This window comes from Melospiza georgiana, chromosome 5 (assembly GCF_028018845.1).
Source record: "Melospiza georgiana isolate bMelGeo1 chromosome 5, bMelGeo1.pri, whole genome shotgun sequence".
NCBI lineage: Eukaryota > Metazoa > Chordata > Aves > Passeriformes > Passerellidae > Melospiza > Melospiza georgiana.
Genome location: NC_080434.1, coordinates 51,520,439 through 51,537,302, shown reverse-complemented (window position 1 = coordinate 51,537,302; position 16,864 = coordinate 51,520,439). Strand labels below are relative to the sequence as shown.

At 44.7% G+C, this 16,864-nt stretch overlaps 2 protein-coding genes across 2 annotated transcripts; one reads left to right on the top strand and one right to left on the bottom strand.

Moving 5' to 3' along the window:
- Positions 1 to 1,058: 1,058 nt before the first annotated feature.
- On the bottom strand, positions 1,059 to 6,197 carry RPL9 (ribosomal protein L9). The gene is made up of 8 exons (XM_058024003.1): positions 6,164 to 6,197; positions 5,761 to 5,807; positions 5,566 to 5,681; positions 4,641 to 4,736; positions 4,228 to 4,360; positions 2,734 to 2,814; positions 2,152 to 2,267; positions 1,059 to 1,169 (listed from the first exon to the last, which is right to left on the bottom strand). Exons 2-7 carry the CDS (start codon positions 5,804 to 5,806, stop codon positions 2,161 to 2,163), a joined length of 579 nt encoding a protein of 192 aa, XP_057879986.1. The 5' UTR covers position 5,807; positions 6,164 to 6,197; the 3' UTR covers positions 1,059 to 1,169; positions 2,152 to 2,160.
- Positions 6,198 to 6,297: 100 nt separating this feature from the next.
- On the top strand, positions 6,298 to 16,630 carry LIAS (lipoic acid synthetase). The gene is made up of 11 exons (XM_058024002.1): positions 6,298 to 6,396; positions 7,465 to 7,637; positions 8,287 to 8,380; positions 9,138 to 9,218; positions 9,462 to 9,618; positions 11,348 to 11,405; positions 12,447 to 12,575; positions 13,211 to 13,356; positions 13,626 to 13,696; positions 14,446 to 14,557; positions 15,503 to 16,630. The coding sequence occupies exons 1-11, from the start codon at positions 6,316 to 6,318 to the stop codon at positions 15,553 to 15,555; spliced, it is 1,155 nt and encodes a 384-aa protein (XP_057879985.1). The 5' UTR covers positions 6,298 to 6,315; the 3' UTR covers positions 15,556 to 16,630.
- Positions 16,631 to 16,864: the final 234 nt, after the last annotated feature.

Below are 16,864 nucleotides of genomic sequence, written 5' to 3'. Positions count from 1 at the left end.
AGCTGTTAGGGTTTAGAAGTGTTATTAAACCCCACAAACCTTCAACCAAGTACACCAGGAATGAAATGCACCAGGCCAGCTTCTGAAGATACCCCTAAAAGAACAAAACCAAGTTAACTCCATTATTGACCAAGAGATATCCCTTACAGATTGGGTGAAGTAGTTTTAAGCAAATGTAACTGGAGACAAAACCATATGCAATCACTATTTTTCATCTCCAAAATGGGGCAGCCATAAATTTTTACTAGCAGAGGACATCTAAATAAATAGTAACTATTAACCCACTCAATAGAGTGATTAATGTAAATTGCACTTGTCATTATACAAGTGGATCTTTGGGCAGTTTTTGGAATTTTTTAACATGTGGGATGCTTTAGCAACTTGTTGCCAAGTATGTTTCTGCACTATCCCAGTATTTTATATACTTTTTCCAAACTGAATGCAGCAAGTGACAATGTGGATTTTATTACTGCACAGAAATAGTACAACCACCCAGTTAGATGTTGCTACATAGCAAGATTAGCACTGAAGAAACCAAGATATATCCCCAGATAACAAATCACTGCTGGTGAAACTCAACAATACACTCTGATTGAGCTTTGAGGTCAAGTCCCTTGTTTTCTTAAGTGAGCAATAAAAATAAAGCATTGTATTTTCAGACTACTCCTTCTATCTATGTATTTAGTTTAAATGGTCTTACAAATCTTGTTCTACTGATTTCAGTTTTGTTTTTCATCTACTTCAGATTCTGTCACCAAAATCTGAGGCTTGAGAAAAGATGTGAAAGAACACTGGTCTCCCCTGTGAGAAAAATGCTTTTATTATTTCTCAATGCTGTGATTCAAAAATGCCACTTCATGACTTTGTCACAGAAAGATCACAGTAGCACAGCCTACACATTGCCCTACCAATCTCTGAGCATGTTCATTCAGTCTGAATGAAGTCCCATGGTTTGAAAACACATTGGCAGGGTGGACCCACTGTGCAATCTGCTTCTCTGAAAGCCATCAGGTTCATGCAATCACCATTTAGTTCTTAAAAAAAAACTCAACAAACTCAAGATAGGAAATATAGTTTATTCTAGTAAGCCTCCAAGGGTATTATCACCTTGTACCAGCTGGAATAGCTGGACAATGTCTCACGGTAAATACCGCTGGGGGTCCAGACAGCTGTAAATAAAACATAGAGAGCTTTTAGAAAGATTTTAGCAGTGCAAATGTGAAACTGAACGTTTGTAACCTTTTGATGTTTATTTATCTGATGATTTAATGCAAGTCAGACATTAATAGTTTAAAGAATTTGATTTTACACAGACAAGATTACTTAAAGATGCCTTCAAGCACAACAGCTCAACTGCTCAACAAATGTAGTAAATTGCTCCCTCTCTCAAGGCCCTTGGAACAATACTAAAAGTTATTTTTTCAGAGGCTTGCAAATGTTTGGTATCTGGAGGATGACTGATAAAAAAACGGGTTTATGAAACTCACTTCATCTACATCCTGCCTCAAGCTTAGGCACACAGCACAGAATTTATTTGCAAGTCAGACTGTCTCATCCTGCACAGGTGTTTTGTACTGCGTAAGGAACCACACACAGCTGAATGCATTCCTTTAGCAGTTACAATTCCTAAATTATCCCCAAATGCTCATACTCAACTTCAGTAAAATGCCCATGGACAATGTAAATAGTTGTCCTTGTTAAACTGACCTGTTTACCAGCATTTACCTACTAACTGCTCAGAAGGCCTTTACAGATAAACTGGGCCCTGTCCACCACTGTAGTGAGGGCAGTGGCCAACCAGCAGGAACATGAGTTTGAGATCTTCTCTGTAAATCAGTCTATTAGGCCAGGACTGCTGTTTTTAAATCTCAGCTAGCACTGCAGCTTGCATTCACAATGCAGAGTACAGCACTGGAGAGACAGGTTTTCTCCATACAGCAGCAAAATGCCAAGTTGATGAAAGATGGAAAACTGCTGTTGAAAGACCTGCCAAAACTCAAGGTTTATGATGCATCTTATGACATGTTTTACAAACAAAATTTCATCCCTACTGGGAACCTGTTTGACCATGGCCACTTTGAAGCAGATAAACCTTGTCAAGTCCCCATCTCTACAGAGAAGATGTACAATGTGTATTAAGATGATACCAACCTGTGAGTTTTACTCATCTGCCTGCTGCACTGTTCCCTTCTCAGAAACATAGATACCATCCAAGAATTTCCTGATATCTTTGTTCTTGACTGTGGTGGCTTGCTGGATCAAAGCAGCTGCAGACAAAGTGAGACCATGAGCACAAAGCCTAAAGGTCGAACCCAACATGCAGCCTTTGTTTATGCTCCAGTATTTCATCTAACAAACAGGACTGTCATCTAGAGACAGGAATTACCAACTTTAAATCCTGTAAGGTCTAATGAAAATAGGATGCATTTCACTGAGCCCAACTCGGGGCAGTGACACTTCATTACTGCACACATGTACAACTGAAAAGCTGAAAAGTTTGGTGCCAAAAAGGCCGTAAGTGCTGACCTGAAAAAGGTTCTGCAGAATTGTAAAAACACCTTTAAGCTTAGAAACAGAGTAAGGAACTATGAAAAGCAATTACAGTGACCAGAGCAAAAAAAAAAAAAAATCTGTGCTGTTGTTTACCTCAGGGTTTGAGGTAAAGAGTTTGCTAAGCAGCCATCTTCAGATAAAAGTTTCCATACAATTTTCCACACATCTACTTTCACAAACCTGAATTGGAGACCAGCTCAATGTCATTCCCTTCAAGGATCAGCTCATCTTTCTGGGCCTGAGATACTGCACAGGTAACACCTATGGAAAGGCAAACACATAATCCACACTGTTGAAGGTGTTAAGTGTATTAAACAAACAATATTAATGTCCTGTCCCAATTTACGTATCTAAACATTAGTGCCCAAGACAATAATTAGCTTCTATGACTTTGGTAAAGAGAATCCCTCAAATCCATTTCAGGGCTGTCCTCCCTCACAATTTCAATTAAAGATTAGTGCAAGTCATGCTCTGGAGTGAATAAAGTTATACTCCTGCTTACCCCTTATTGCATTAGAGCATCAATCACCATCACTGTGTACAAGCCAGCACTTTGCCAGCACAACTCTGTCAGCAAGGTGTGCCATCTCCCACAGGCTTGTGCTCATTGAGACAACACTGGAGTCAGCAATCACAGAACAATCAAGGCCATTAAAAACCACCTGCCCCCCCTGTCATGTCATGTACTTTGTTTACACTAGCAATGGTGCAAATACTCACAAGGAGTAAACATGATGGCATTCGAAAATCTAACAGGAAACTTGAATTTTTACGGAGAGTAACATTAGTTTTACAGTTTCATCTATTTAATCAACAGATACCAGATTTTAAGCCAGCCTATTACTAGCAGTAAATGCTGACTTAAAAAAAAAACCAAATACAATAATCAAACCCACCCTTAATAACCCACAGTAAATCAAAAACCCTGTAACTCTGCTGCACTGTTATCTACCAGTGTTTTGGGACAAGTTCTAAAGCATTCCTCTACAGTCACCCCAAAACATCATCAGTCACTTTAAATGTCCTTACCCATACCCTTGCCAGAAATGGAATTAGAAAAAACCAAATGGCTAAGGGATGTCTTTCCTACAGTCTTTGTGTAACTCTGTTTATGACATGTTTTGCTGCCCCCTTTCAGAAGTTTAGCAAGCTCCATCAAGTGCCTGCTTTTATGTTAGATATTTTACTGAAACTCCAAGTGTGCAAGATGTAAAAACAGCTAATAAGATGATAATTTTAAAGTTTATTGTGAATGCTCCTAGATAATCAGCAAATTCAAACCAGAACACCTTAAAGACCAAAACTACAATGTGGTATGGAACTAGTTCATGTGCAGTGCTTTAAAACAGAAATGCAAATCTAACACTAAGCAGCTGCCAAGTATCAACAGTGTTAAGATCTCCCAGCGATTGAAGTAAATCCTGGATCCCTTGTACTACAGTAACTAACTCCAGACTGGTTGTTAGCTAACTCTCACTAGTAAAACTAAAGAGGCATTATTAATAATAAATCCGAACAGTGGCAATGGTAGCATAAGTAGATTACATCAATTCAGACAAGCACAGGCTGCTCCAACAATTATTCATCCTCTCCCCTTCTCAGAGGCAGAGCCCAAAGCAAGTAGCTTGGAAAGCCTAGTCAGAACCAGCAGGATGGACCTGCAGAGAGGCTCACCCGGCCTCATCCTCACTCTGCGGATGTACTTCTCCCCCAGGAAGTTGCGGATCTCCACCAGCGAGCCGTTCTCCTGGATCACCACGTTGATGGGGAAGTGAGCGTACACCGAGCGCATCTTGTAGCGGAAGCCCTGGGCGGGGACACAAGCGCACACTGAAACAGGCCCACAGGCAGAACGTGCTGCCAGGGAAACTACAGCCCAGGAGCAGCAACAGCTCCTGGAAAAGGGCAGAGACATTCATCCTCCCCTCCAGCCCCAGAACCCGCCTGACAGCGAAGGCAAGACAAAAAGCACAAGGAGAAAGAAGCTGCATCCTGGATGCTTAGCAGTGCTCTCCCTCCATAAAGGAAAAGGCCCTCACTGCAAGTAACAAAAGGGCAGCAGTGAGCTGGTTCCCAGCACAACTTACCAGAGTGACCCCCTTGATCATGTTCTGTACATGGCTGCAAATCGTGCGAACTGTGGCCAGCTCCTTTCTGTTACCCCACCACTTGTCAACACGCAGCTGCATCAAAAATCACATTGACAAAGCTTTCAGCTCACTTCAAAACCAGCAACAAAACAACTTCGTGAAAACCCACACGTGGAACAAAACTTTCAGATAAACTACGTAAAGCCCACCAAACAAAAACACAGAACTGTTTTGTTTACTTGACAGACTACTTACTAAAGGCCCACCTGGCTCCTCTTTTAAATCCTAACCTGAGACATGGGAGAAACGTTTGTTTTCTTCAGGTCTTGCCACTAACAAGTCTTCAAAAGAGCTGGGGTAGATAAATATACAATCTTGAGCTAAAGGATGCATTAGCAATTGCTAAGCATATTGTTCTAAAGTCTGCCTCCTATGCACAACCAACTTAAACACTCTGTGAGGATCCACTGTTTTAATGAAACACTCGATCTTTGTGAAACAGTAGCTGAAATCAGTCACTCTTGATATTTTCTTATAGTTTTTGAGACAATATGAAAAATCATGCACTTATTTATCTCTCCCCTCCTAATATAACTTGCAGTTTATGGAAATCCAAAAAAATTATTTTTCTCCTCTAAAAGAGACAGTTTGTAGAACAGCATACAGTAACCAACCCCTTTTCCTGTAACTGTCACTACAGAATAATGCAATCTACGTATTCACTCCCACAGTGCCCGAGGAGGCGCCACGCTTCCACCAGACCAACCTCGCTCAGAAAACACAGGAATAAGCAAAACCCACCTAACAAGTCACCCGCTGCTGAACGTTTTTCGTCACTCTCCTCCACCACCAAGAAGTTTCTAAACCAACTATAAAGCTCCCGCCTGTCTCCGGGCAGCGAAAGGACCTGTGCTGCACCCACCTTCTTGTGCTTCTTCCCCAGGAGGGACAGCTCCACGTTGATGTGGTTGAAATCCCTCCTCAAGGTTCCTCGGGGCCCCTTCACGATGACCGTCCGGCCCTTCAGCGACACTCCCACTGCGGACCAAAGGCGGACACGCGTTACGGGCTGCGGGGGCGGCCCGGCCGGCGCCTCCCGCCCGCGGCGCGGACTGACCTTGCTCGGGGATGTCCACAGTCTGGTTGCTGAGGATGGTCTTCATCCTGCGGGAGACAACGACAAACGCTGGAGACCCTCGCCCTTGTGCCCGCCGGGGCCCCGCCCGCTCCTGCCCTGCACGACCCGACGCCCCCTCCGCGCTGTCACCGCCGGGCTCCGCTCCCCGCAGCGGCGCCTCCCACCCGGGCCCGGAGCGCGGCGGCCTCAGCGGGGCCTTGCCGGGAAGGCGCCGCCCCGGGGCCCTCCCGCGCAGGGTGCGGGACAGGAGGCGCCGGCGGGGCTCGGTACCGCCCTGGGGGGCTGCCCGTGCGCGGACGGGGCGCTGGGGAGCCGAACGCCGCGGATGGTCCCGGATTGTCCCGGAGATCCCGGGCGATCCCGGGGCGCCGCCAGCCCTCACCTTGCAGCGCACAGAGCCAAAAGAGACAGCGCATGACGTCATCACGTATTTGTAGCCTCTCCGGGATCCGTGACGTCATCGCGCCGAGGAAGCCGTCCGATAGGCAAGAGTAGCCGAGCGGGCCGAGCGCGTCGATCGGGCTGGGCGCCGCCATGTCGCTGCTGCTGCCGCAGGGCCGGTGTGGGGCCGCCGCCGCCGCCCGGGGGCTGCTGGTGCCGCGGGGCCGGGCCCGGGTGAGTCTCGCCTGTGCCCCGGGGGCCGCCGGTAACACAACGGGCCGGGCGGGTGGGGGCAGCGATACGGCACGGCAGAGCAGAGCAGGAGGAGACGCTGCGGGGCACACGGCGGTGGCGGTGCCGAGCGGGTCTGTGGCGGTGCGGGGCAGTGCGGGGTGGCCGCGGGCAGAGCCCGGGACGGACCGTCCCAGCCCCGCACGGACACACGCATCCCCAGGACACCGAGCCCCGGCCCCGCTCCCATGGACAGCACCGGGAACCCTGGCAAAGGCGCTTCCCGCGGCCCCGCAGCACGGCAGTGACCCGCACAGCGTTATCCACAGAACCGGCTGGGCTGGAAACACCTCTGCGGTCATCGAGTCCCGGCTGTGACCCAGCACCAGCCCGTAACCACAGCACGGCACCGAGCGCCACATCCAGCCCTGCCTTAAACACCCCCACGGACAGTGACCCCACCGCCTCCCTGGGCGCCCATTCCAATGCCCAGTCACCTTTTCTGGGGAGAAGTTCCTCCCGATGTCCAAACTAAACCTCCCCTGGTGCAGTTTAAGGCTGTTTCCTCTCACCCTCTCGCTGGTTGCCTGGGCGAAGAAGCCCATCCCCACCTGGCTCCAGCCTCCTTTCAGGCAATTGCAGAGACCGGTCAGCTCCCCCTGAGCCTCCTTTTCTCCAGCTGAGCACCCCCAGCTCCCTCAGCTCCCCCAGCTCCCTCAGAGCCTGGGGCTCCACACCCTTCCCCAGCTCCGTGTCCCTTCTCTGGACACGCTCCAGCCCCTCCGTGTGGTTCTTGCAGTCAGGCCCAGAACTGGACACAGGATTTGAGGTGTGGCCTCCCCAGTGCTGAGTACAGGGGAATTGTGTGTTACGCTGCACAATTTAGTGTGGTGTCATGATAGATAAGTCTGTTACATGTAGCTTAAAATAAAAAGAGGATTATACATTTAACTTAAAAGCCATTGGGAAAGTGCTTACACAAAGCATGTGTTAACCAGCACAAAGGCAAATTGTCATTTAGTAATGCCACCATGTTTGTTACTAAATAAATTACAATTTTGCTTGCTTTAGGTGTCAGGAAGCCATGTGTGTAACCAGTATGGAACATCAGGTTCTTTACCAGGGGAAAAAAAAGAGTTCCTGCAAAATGGACCAGACTTACAGGACTTTGTCTCTGGAGATCTGTCAGACAAGAGCACATGGGCTGACTATAAAGGCAATTTAAAGCGTGAGAAAGGAGAAAGGTAATAGTGATTTTAAACAACTTCACTTGTTCCCCAGCATGATCTTGCATGTTTAGTAATAACTACAAAATGTATGCTATGTATCTTTATTAAATTTCACCCTACCATGTTGCAAATTTAAGGATTATTTGAGAAAGGACAAATGTCATTAACTTCAAATCCATAAAAAAATGTGGAGACATGATGGTATGTTCTTGAGTGCCTGTAATTAAGTTACAAATATACATCAGTAGGTGGAAAAGTGTTGAAAAAGTACTACTGATAGAGAAAACAAAAAATGAAGACTTATGTTAAAAAAATTATTAAACCCCCATATTTCCAGTTATAGAGTGACCAGACTTTGTGATAGCTGTGCAATGTCTGCTGCCATTAATGGCTGCAGTGTCCAGTGTGGCACTGTTCAATCCCTCTGGAACAGTGAACAGTTGTAAACGTTTCAATGACAACAATTCCCATGCTTGAGTGTTGGAATGATGATGAGCAGGAAAGAGAAGTCTGATCTGGCCATGAATGATGTTAGTTGCTGAGTTGTATCAGTTTTCAAGGGCTCTTTCTTTGTTGGAATCTGTAATAAATTGAAACAAATCTCTGAATAAAACTTACAGTGTAAGTAGTTTATAAATCTTTGTGTTTGCTTGGTGTTATTCAGGCTGCGTCTTCCTCCATGGCTGAAAACAAAGATTCCCATGGGAAAGAACTACAATAAATTAAAGAATACCTTGAGAAGTTTAAATCTTCATACGGTAAGTCTGGCACCAACCAAGTGTTCCTGTAGAAGTAAGGCAGATTTTACATTTTTCTGTGTGGAGGACAGGTAGAAATCATGTCTTGCATGATCTTCAGAGCTGAAACCAAGCTCAGTGCTGATCCTTTTTGCTAGCAGTGAATTTTACCCATAGAGAATAAGGGTAAATCCAACAGATTTAGTGTTTTTCCTACTGTGATTTTAAATACTGGTGTTTACTACGTACATCACCAGAGATTAGAAGATGCTATGTGCAACTGTTTTTGATGGAGACACACAGAATCTCAGAGTTATATACTTGATTTTCATGAAAAGAAACTGTGGAGGTTTCGTTAATTGTACTTTTCAGATAGTAAAAAGCAGTGGGAATGCATGGAGGGGATTTATTTTATTTTTTTTTTCAGACTAAGTTCTTTGTGCTTTAATGAATCACATACTTTGTGAACATTTTATCAGTTCTTAAATTTAAAATAATAATGTTAACGATAGTCTGTGCTAATTAATAAGACAGTTATGTGGCTGAGCAGTTTTTGGAGTTTTGAAGTAGAGAAAATAAAGGTAATGGATATCAGGAAGCAGTTCTCTTCCTATCTGTTCTATTGAAGTCTTAAAAACAGCAGGGAATTCTTAACCTCATTTATCAGAAGGAATTATGTTTTGTTTGTAGGCTACTATTAAAATCCATTAATAATATAATAATTATTTTCAAAAATAATATGGAACAATCCAGGTACAGTACAGCCTTTCACCTCCAGGTGTGTGAAGAAGCACGTTGTCCCAACATTGGAGAGTGCTGGGGAGGTGGGGAATATGCCACAGCAACAGCTACTATTATGGTAAGTCATGAACCATTTCCTAAGTGTTCTGTTAATGTCTGGGCTGTTTGTACTCCATTGTTGGATCTTTACTGTAGTGGAGTGGGTTTATTATAATAAAGTAACTAAAGCACTAAAGTGCTTTAGAGTAAAATACTGTCCTATTTTTTTTTTTTGCTTTCCGCTGTAGTTTATGCAGCTGTTTCCCAGCTGAGCTATAGTGCTATGTACTGTGTAAGGGTAGGAATGTCTTTCATGTTCCAGCTGATGGGTGACACGTGCACCAGAGGCTGCAGATTTTGTTCAGTAAAGACTGCCAAGAACCCCCCTCCGCTGGATCCGCAGGAGCCCTACAACACCGCCAAGGCCATCGCCGAGTGGGGCTTGGACTACGTGGTGCTGACCTCTGTGGACAGAGACGGTGCGTACCTGGGCTCTGCCAGTGCCTGCCTGGGCTCTCCTGTGCCACCCAACCTGGGCTCTGCCAGTGCCTGCCTGGGCTCTGTCAGTGCCACCCAACCTGGGCTCTGCCAGTGCCTGCCTGGGCTCTCCTTGTGCCACCCAACCTGGGCTCTGCCAGTGCCTGCCTGGGCTCTCCTGTGCCTGCCTGGGCTCTCCTTGTGCCACCCAACTTGGGCTCTGCCAGTGCCTGCCTGGGCTCTCCTTGTGCCACCACCCTGAGCTCCCACTGGTGTTCTGTGGCTACACACTATTACCGCACCTGAGTGGGCGTGGCTGGTGAGAGAGAGACAGTGAATCTTGTTTCTTGAATCAGAAGGCTTATTTATTAAGATATTATATATAATACATTATTACTATACTAATAGAATATAGAGAGAGGTTTGCAGAGCAGCTAGGCTAGGCTAAGAATACATAGAAAGAATCTATAACAAAGTTGTGGCCAAGGACTCAGTCCCCTAGCTTGCACTGGTGATTGGCCCTTAATTAAAAACATAGGAAATGAGCCAATCAAGGTGTCCCTGTTGCATTCCCCAGCAGCTGATAATAATTGTTTACCTTGTCTTCTGAAGCCTCTGGCCTCCAGAAGACGCAGAAATCCGAAAGAAAGGATTTCTGTGGAGAAATGTCCGCGACAACACACAGCCCCCAGGAGCATTCATCTGCACTGCTGCCCAGGAGAACTGTGTTAAAGGAGACAACAGTGCTGAAACTTTGCACAGTTCCTACATATTCTCAGTATTTCTCCATGTCTGGTGAAATACAACTAAAATGCCACTTTTAATAAACATCAGTAAATACCACAACACTAAATATATTTTATTAACTAACTTTTGGCAGAATGCATGCATATACACAATGTTCTATTACTTGGATAGCAAAAAGGATACTGAAAAAAAAATCTTCACCAAACTGAAAGCCATCAAAAGGTACAGGATGGCATCAAGGGCAGGGACATGCACCAAAGCTTGCCCAATTGATCCCCACTGAAATGGCAAGATTTTGTTTCCCTTCCCGAAAGGAAATGAAATTTCCCAAAAGGAAATGAAATTTCCTTTGGGGAAGGGAAACGAAATCTTGCAAAACAGAAAAGAAAGGCTTACAAGCACTCTGGAAAGGAGGTATGACCAAATGAAATGCAACTGAAAAAAACCCCAAAAAATGTATACAATACCAATACAGAACTTCCTTCTAAACCTAGAATATATTATATGTAACAAAACTGAAAGTTGTGTTTTCCTAAGGCAGTAGGAAGTAGCTTCCTTGCAGTAGCTCCCTTGTGGTGATACCATATAGGTGAGGAAAGCCATTGTAAAAGCTGTTCAGTGTGATGGAAAGTCCAGTGGCTTCAAAGGGGCTTAAAAGAGCACTAATATGTACTTCTCAATTTTTGTACAGCTGTTTTGTACAGACCAGAACCATAAATAGGTAAAGCCATTTGGTGCTCAGGGAGACAGGGAACCTAGAGACAGGTAAATCTGAGCTCTGCCCTAGACAATCACAGACTTTGTGCAGAGGCTTGGTAGGATATCTTTTGTAAGCCCTTGGTATAAGCAGTGAGACAAGACTGGGGTTTGACTGCTCTATTATTTTGCATTTAAGATTTGAATTGGATGTGGTTTTTGGCTTTGCTGTTAAGTAAATACATTTCTTGAACAGAAAGATTAACTGAATAATTGCAATGCTTCTAGATATGCCTGATGGTGGAGCGGAGCACTTTGCAAAGACAGTCCGGCATCTGAAGGAAAGGTGTGTCATTGATGTGTTACTGTTGTTGTTAAAACTTCAGAATGTGGTGCTGCATGGAGGTCACAGCTCCTTCAGCTGGGTTATTCCAGGGGCCATGCAAATACAAAAGTCTGCCTCTAGCCTGTCTGTGCCCCCCTTTTTTTTTCTTTTTTTTTCTCTTTCTTCATCTTTCTCATAGAAAGGCCCCAAACTGTTTTGAATTTGGATGCATTTCCAATTCATCCCAGGCTTATTTAAAGCTAAGCACTGGATTCTTTCTTTGAGCAGACAGCTGGTTTCCAGGAAATTAATACATTCTTCTGAGGTATGTTCATTCCTGAAGCTTGGGCTCAAACACAGCAGTTAGGTAACTCTGTCACCATGTGACCAAAGGAGTCTGGTTTCTCATTCAGCAGTGATCAAATTGCTTTTCATTTTGCCTCAGTGGCCATTTCCAAGTCTGTGATTGTATCTTCCTCCTTTCCCTGGCTGTGCTGCCTTTACCCTACATCGGTGCCCTGGATGCCATTCAACAGCACACTTACCTGCCTGCAGAATTCATTTGCATAACTTTATTTAAGTCTTCATCCAGTGTATCTTTGGGCTTGAAGGGTTCCTGCAGTTTTCCCCACCAGCCTTTTTGAGCTGAAATCAGGCTCCTGAACACCAAGACTAGATTCTAGACTCAGTCTTCTTATTCCAGTAGCAGAATTATAGCTCCTCTCTATTTTGGAGCTATGATCTTAAACAAAACAAATTCCTGGTTTTACTGATGTGAACTGAAATACAGCAGAAGCCAAATAATAAATATAAAAGCAATTCCAACAGTCTCTCAAACATTTGCATGCACTGTATTTTTTTAATGTGTCTTTGTTGCCGGTTAACTTAATACGAGTTTGTTATAATGTGTTTGCAGAAACCTGTTGGTTTGGAATTATCCTGAGTTAACTTTGCTTTGCTTATTAGAGTGTCATGTGTTCAGTTATGGGGGTATGGGGGTTTTTTAGCAACAGGGACACAAAATGCCACAACGCGTGTGTTCCTTTTGTCTCTTGTTTTCAGGAATCCAAAAATCCTGGTAGAATGCCTTACTCCCGATTTCCGAGGTGACCTTAAAGCAGTGGAGAAAGTCGCCTCGTCGGGGCTGGATGTGTATGCCCACAACGTGGAGACGGTGCCGGCGCTGCAGAGGTGAGCAATGGCTCTGGGTGTACCGGACGCGGAGCGGGGCCGGCTGTGTAGCGGGGCCGGGCAGTGGGGCCGGCTGTGTAGCGGGGCCGGGCTGTGGGGCCGGCTGTGTAGCGGGGCCGGGCTGTGGGGCCGGCTGTGTAGCGGGGCCGGGCTGTGGGGCCGGCTGTGTAGCGGGGCCGGCTGTGTAGCGGGGCCGGGCAATGGAGCCGGCTGTGTAGCCGGGCCGGGCTGTGGGGCCGGCTGTGTAGCGGGGCCGGGCAATGGGGCCGGCTGTGTATCGGGGCCGGGCTGTGGGGCCGGGCGCGGAGTGAGGCCGGGCTATGGGGCCGGCTGTGTAACGGGGCCGCGCCCGTTCCTGTTCCCGTTCCCGGCCTGCCCCGCGCGTGTGCCGCCGAGCCCGCCGGCAGGGGGCGCTCGCGGCGCGGGCCCGGTCCGGTCGGTGCCGCCTCACGGGGCGCCCCAGCCCGGCCGCGGTGCCTGAGCCGGGCCCGGCCCGGTGCCGGTGTCCGACTGGGCGGCCCAAAACCCTCTGCTCCGCCGCTTCGCAGAAGTTGGCAGAACGCGCCAGTGCTGGCGTCTCTAACTTCTCTGTGCCCTTCCACGTGTTTTCCCCCTTGTGCTGGAAATGCGCGAAGGAAGGTCCGCGACCCGCGAGCCAACTTCGAGCAGTCGGTGCGAGTGCTGAAACACGCTAAAGAGGTGCAGCCCAGCGTCATTTCCAAAACCTCCATCATGCTGGGGCTAGGCGAGACGGATGAACAAGTATATTCCACAATGAAATGTAAGTTGGTGTTGAAGTAGATGCCAGAATTCCCAGGTATGAAATTGAAAACAATTAGTGTTGGAAAACAATTGTAAGCATCTTCGCCTATCAGTTTGCTGGTGCAGGAACTGTTTTCCAAGTTCCATTGAAAAACAATAATTTGGTTAAAAAAGACTGAATTTCTGAAATATTTTGTTTTCTTATAGCTTACAGGTTCAATTTGACAGGTAAATTTATGATTTTCCTTGTGATCCTTCCGCCACTAACGAGGAATTTTGTTTTTACAGTATTGCGGGAAGCAGATGTGGATTGTTTGACCCTAGGACAGTATATGCAACCAACAAAACGTCACCTAAAGGTAAAAGTGCCTTTAACTTACAGGCAGAGTTAAGGTCCTTGCACAGTTGTCCTTACTCTAACTGCAGATGTTGAGAAAAACTTCCTTCCTTGTTTAGCCTGACAGTGATCATCTGTTAGGGGCTCTTCACTAAAAATGACCTCAGCCACCTAACCCCTTGTATCTTCTGCAGACTTCCCAGTGCTAGTTTCTGCTGTTAGCCAGGGAGACAGCTGGAGCTGAGGCGTGGTTCTGGAAAACAAGAGCTTCAGTGTATGTCTCTAACATAATTGCTCAAGCCAGTGCCCCTTTGCTGTTCTACAGCCTCTCCCTTAATGGTGCCCCTTCAGCTGGGATATTTACCATTTTCTGCTTCTGCAATCTGTCCAGAAATTCACTCTCTGTTCTGTTCCTGTGTTTCACTGAATTAACTGTTAGTAAAGAGATTTGTAGGACTATTGTGGTTTTTCACTAACTTGGCCAGAAAAAAAAAGGTTTGCTTGAAGGGACCATTCAAAAACAGAATGAAGAAAATTATAAAGCAACAACTAGAGATTAAATTCTGAACTTTTCAGCTAAATATGTAAAACAAATAAAATACATTTGTTTGGTAGAAAGCAAAGCAAAAATGCTGTTTGTGACTTCACTGATGAAAGCTTTGGAGGGAAAAATTTTGAACTTGTAATATAGCTGTATTTCATTTCACTGTATGCTAGCTATAGCAATTTCCTTTGCATTAGCACCTGAGCAAAATTAATTCTTTCCCCCAGGTGGAAGAGTACATAACTCCTGAGAAGTTTAAGTACTGGGAAAAAGTAGGAAATGATCTTGGATTCCATTACACTGCTAGCGGGCCTTTAGTGCGTTCTTCCTACAAAGCAGGTAAGTTACTGAAAGGCATTGGGTTATTTAGCATGTAACATTTTATTATACAAAACTAAAACAGTAAAGTAATGTGCATCAAAGCTCACCTTAGCTCAAGGACACCTCATAGAGTTATCATCTGTATTTTAAAAATTACTTAAACTGTTTCCTGTAGGTCATCCAAATGCATCAGTAGGACAGTAATTAGTATTTGTACAATTGCAGTGCTGCTTAACCTGTTTTTTTTCCCAAACCTATTCTGTACTATACTTAATGTGTGAGGCAGGATAGAGGGTACCAAATTTTCAAGTTTTCCTTCATGTTCTGTCTCTTGGATGCTTCTGGGTTCAATGAGGTCCCTGGTTGTGCTGCAATTTTGTTGCTATAGGCAGAATTTATTTACAATGCTTTAAAATTAGTTAGAGACACTTACAGCAGTGCTTTTTCTGATAAAGCACTGGGCATGAAGTAGCAGCTGATATTGATGGAACTGTGGTGTAGGTACAGCATCACACTTTTTCCTAAGGAAGGAGAGAGAAGACTCATCTGGGGTACTGTGCTGCTCAGTCTGTTTTAATGACAGCTCAAACAAGATTTATAGCTGGTTTCACTACAACTTGCTGATACTTTACGAAACAGGAATTAAATTTTAATTAAATCAATTCACTTTTGCCTGTTGTAATGCACAAAGCAACAGAGCTATTTCATAAAACTGGACAGGAGGAAAATCAGGATTTTGGGAGTGGAAGGATGCTGTGTTGGATTATAATTTTGAGGGTTTTTTAGATTCCTGCGGTATGTATTGGAAATACTGTTATATATAATTGAAATCCTATAAAATAACTGGTGAAAACAATTGTATTGTAGAGTAGAACACTCATGTTAAGAATGTATTCTTCTGCCTTATTTTATTGAAATACCTACAAATCTTTTCGGTGTCTATTTTATTTTCCTTTTAATCAGGTGAATTCTTCTTGAAGAACTTGGTAGAAAAAAGAAAGACAAAAGCCATCTGAAAATGAGAATGAACCTATTTAAAGCAGCCAGTTTTAAGAATCCTTTTTTCAGTGCATAATTATACTCAGTTCCAGAAATGCAGAAGAACAGACGGTGGCTATATGAATAAACTTACTATCTTTCCAGAACCATTTTTTTCTCACAAAAACACATTAATTTACCTAATTTCTTCTGGCAAGGCTACAGCAACAGAATACTTGAGTGTTCAGAAAAAAGACAGAAGATAGAATCGATTTTGAAAGAGTGGTGGAACTGAGGTGGAAGAAACAAACATAAGCTGGGAGCAAAGACTGGGCAGATTTATAGGTCTGCTACAGCAGTCAGCATTGCTGCAGTGAATACCTGTGAAGGTGCTGATAGTAACTAGAAAGGCACTGATACTTTGGTGTATCTTACATTATGTAACATAAGCTTGCAGGGGCTCTGGGTACTGTAGGAGTTCTAAAGAAAGACTGTGATAATGCACCAGATTAGAGCTTTCTTGAACTGTGCCAGAGAAAGTTCAGTGATACTCCTTCAAAAGATTGTATCTCTTTGCTGCACCAGAGAAAAAGAGCTGTACCATTCTGACAGCTAAAGCTTTTCCAGAGCTTGCCTGTCTCCAAGTGTGAGCCTTGGTGCATACAAGGTATCAAGCAAAAGAAAACCAAATGTCCTTTCTGGCAAGACAATTAACTCTGTGTAGATACCATTAATTTAAACAATTAAAAATTAATTAATAATTAATTAATTCTTTGAAAAATCAGAGTTAGCGTAGGAGCATAAATGAAGCTACCCCTAATTTATGTACATGACTGTAACAAACCCCACTGAGCTGCACAGATGCTTCTTTGGTATTGAGTATGCAGAACTGCAGTTCTGTACAGTGCTCCTGTTGCATGGCTATTGTCTTGTCATTAAGGGAAAGATAAAACCCCAGTGGTTGTGTTTGGTGGGTCTGGTTACTTGCCCCTTGAGGCTTGCTCTGGCTGCTAAATGTGAGTGCACAGAAGTGAACCACATTGTGGGTAAAACATGAAATCCACTGTGTATCACACTAAGCTCAAGCAGAAATAAAAACATGGCATACATTAACAGCTCTACTTGCCTCTCTTTACAGCAGTAATACCAATCATTCTCTTCCTAATGCTCAGCTCTGGACATTAAATACCATCTCTGAACTAACCTGACCTGTATCTTTGTCAAGTTATTTGGGAAACATCCCAGGACTTGCTATCTGGCCCAGAACTCCCATCATGCAGGTAATTCTATGACTGGCTCCAGGACTTTTCTGAACTCCTGCAGTCTGGAGAAAGAGAGTGGACCCTG

Bases quoted from the DNA above. Each gene is read 5' to 3' on its own strand.
- RPL9 (XM_058024003.1), bottom strand. From the start codon at position 5,806: ATGAAGACCATCCTCAGCAACCAGACTGTGGACATCCCCGAGCAAG. The intron at 5,682-5,760 runs GTCAGTCCGCGC...TTTGGTCCGCAG, and splicing joins TGTGGACATCCCCGAGCAAG to TGGGAGTGTCGCTGAAGGGC. The intron at 2,268-2,733 runs GTTTGTGAAAGT...CTTTGTCTGCAG, and splicing joins TGAGCTGGTCTCCAATTCAG to CTGCTTTGATCCAGCAAGCC.
- LIAS (XM_058024002.1), top strand. From the start codon at position 6,316: ATGTCGCTGCTGCTGCCGCAGGGCCGGTGTGGGGCCGCCGCCGCCGCC. The intron at 12,576-13,210 runs GTGAGCAATGGC...AAATGCGCGAAG, and splicing joins ACGGTGCCGGCGCTGCAGAG to GAAGGTCCGCGACCCGCGAG. The intron at 13,697-14,445 runs GTAAAAGTGCCT...TCTTTCCCCCAG, and splicing joins CAACAAAACGTCACCTAAAG to GTGGAAGAGTACATAACTCC.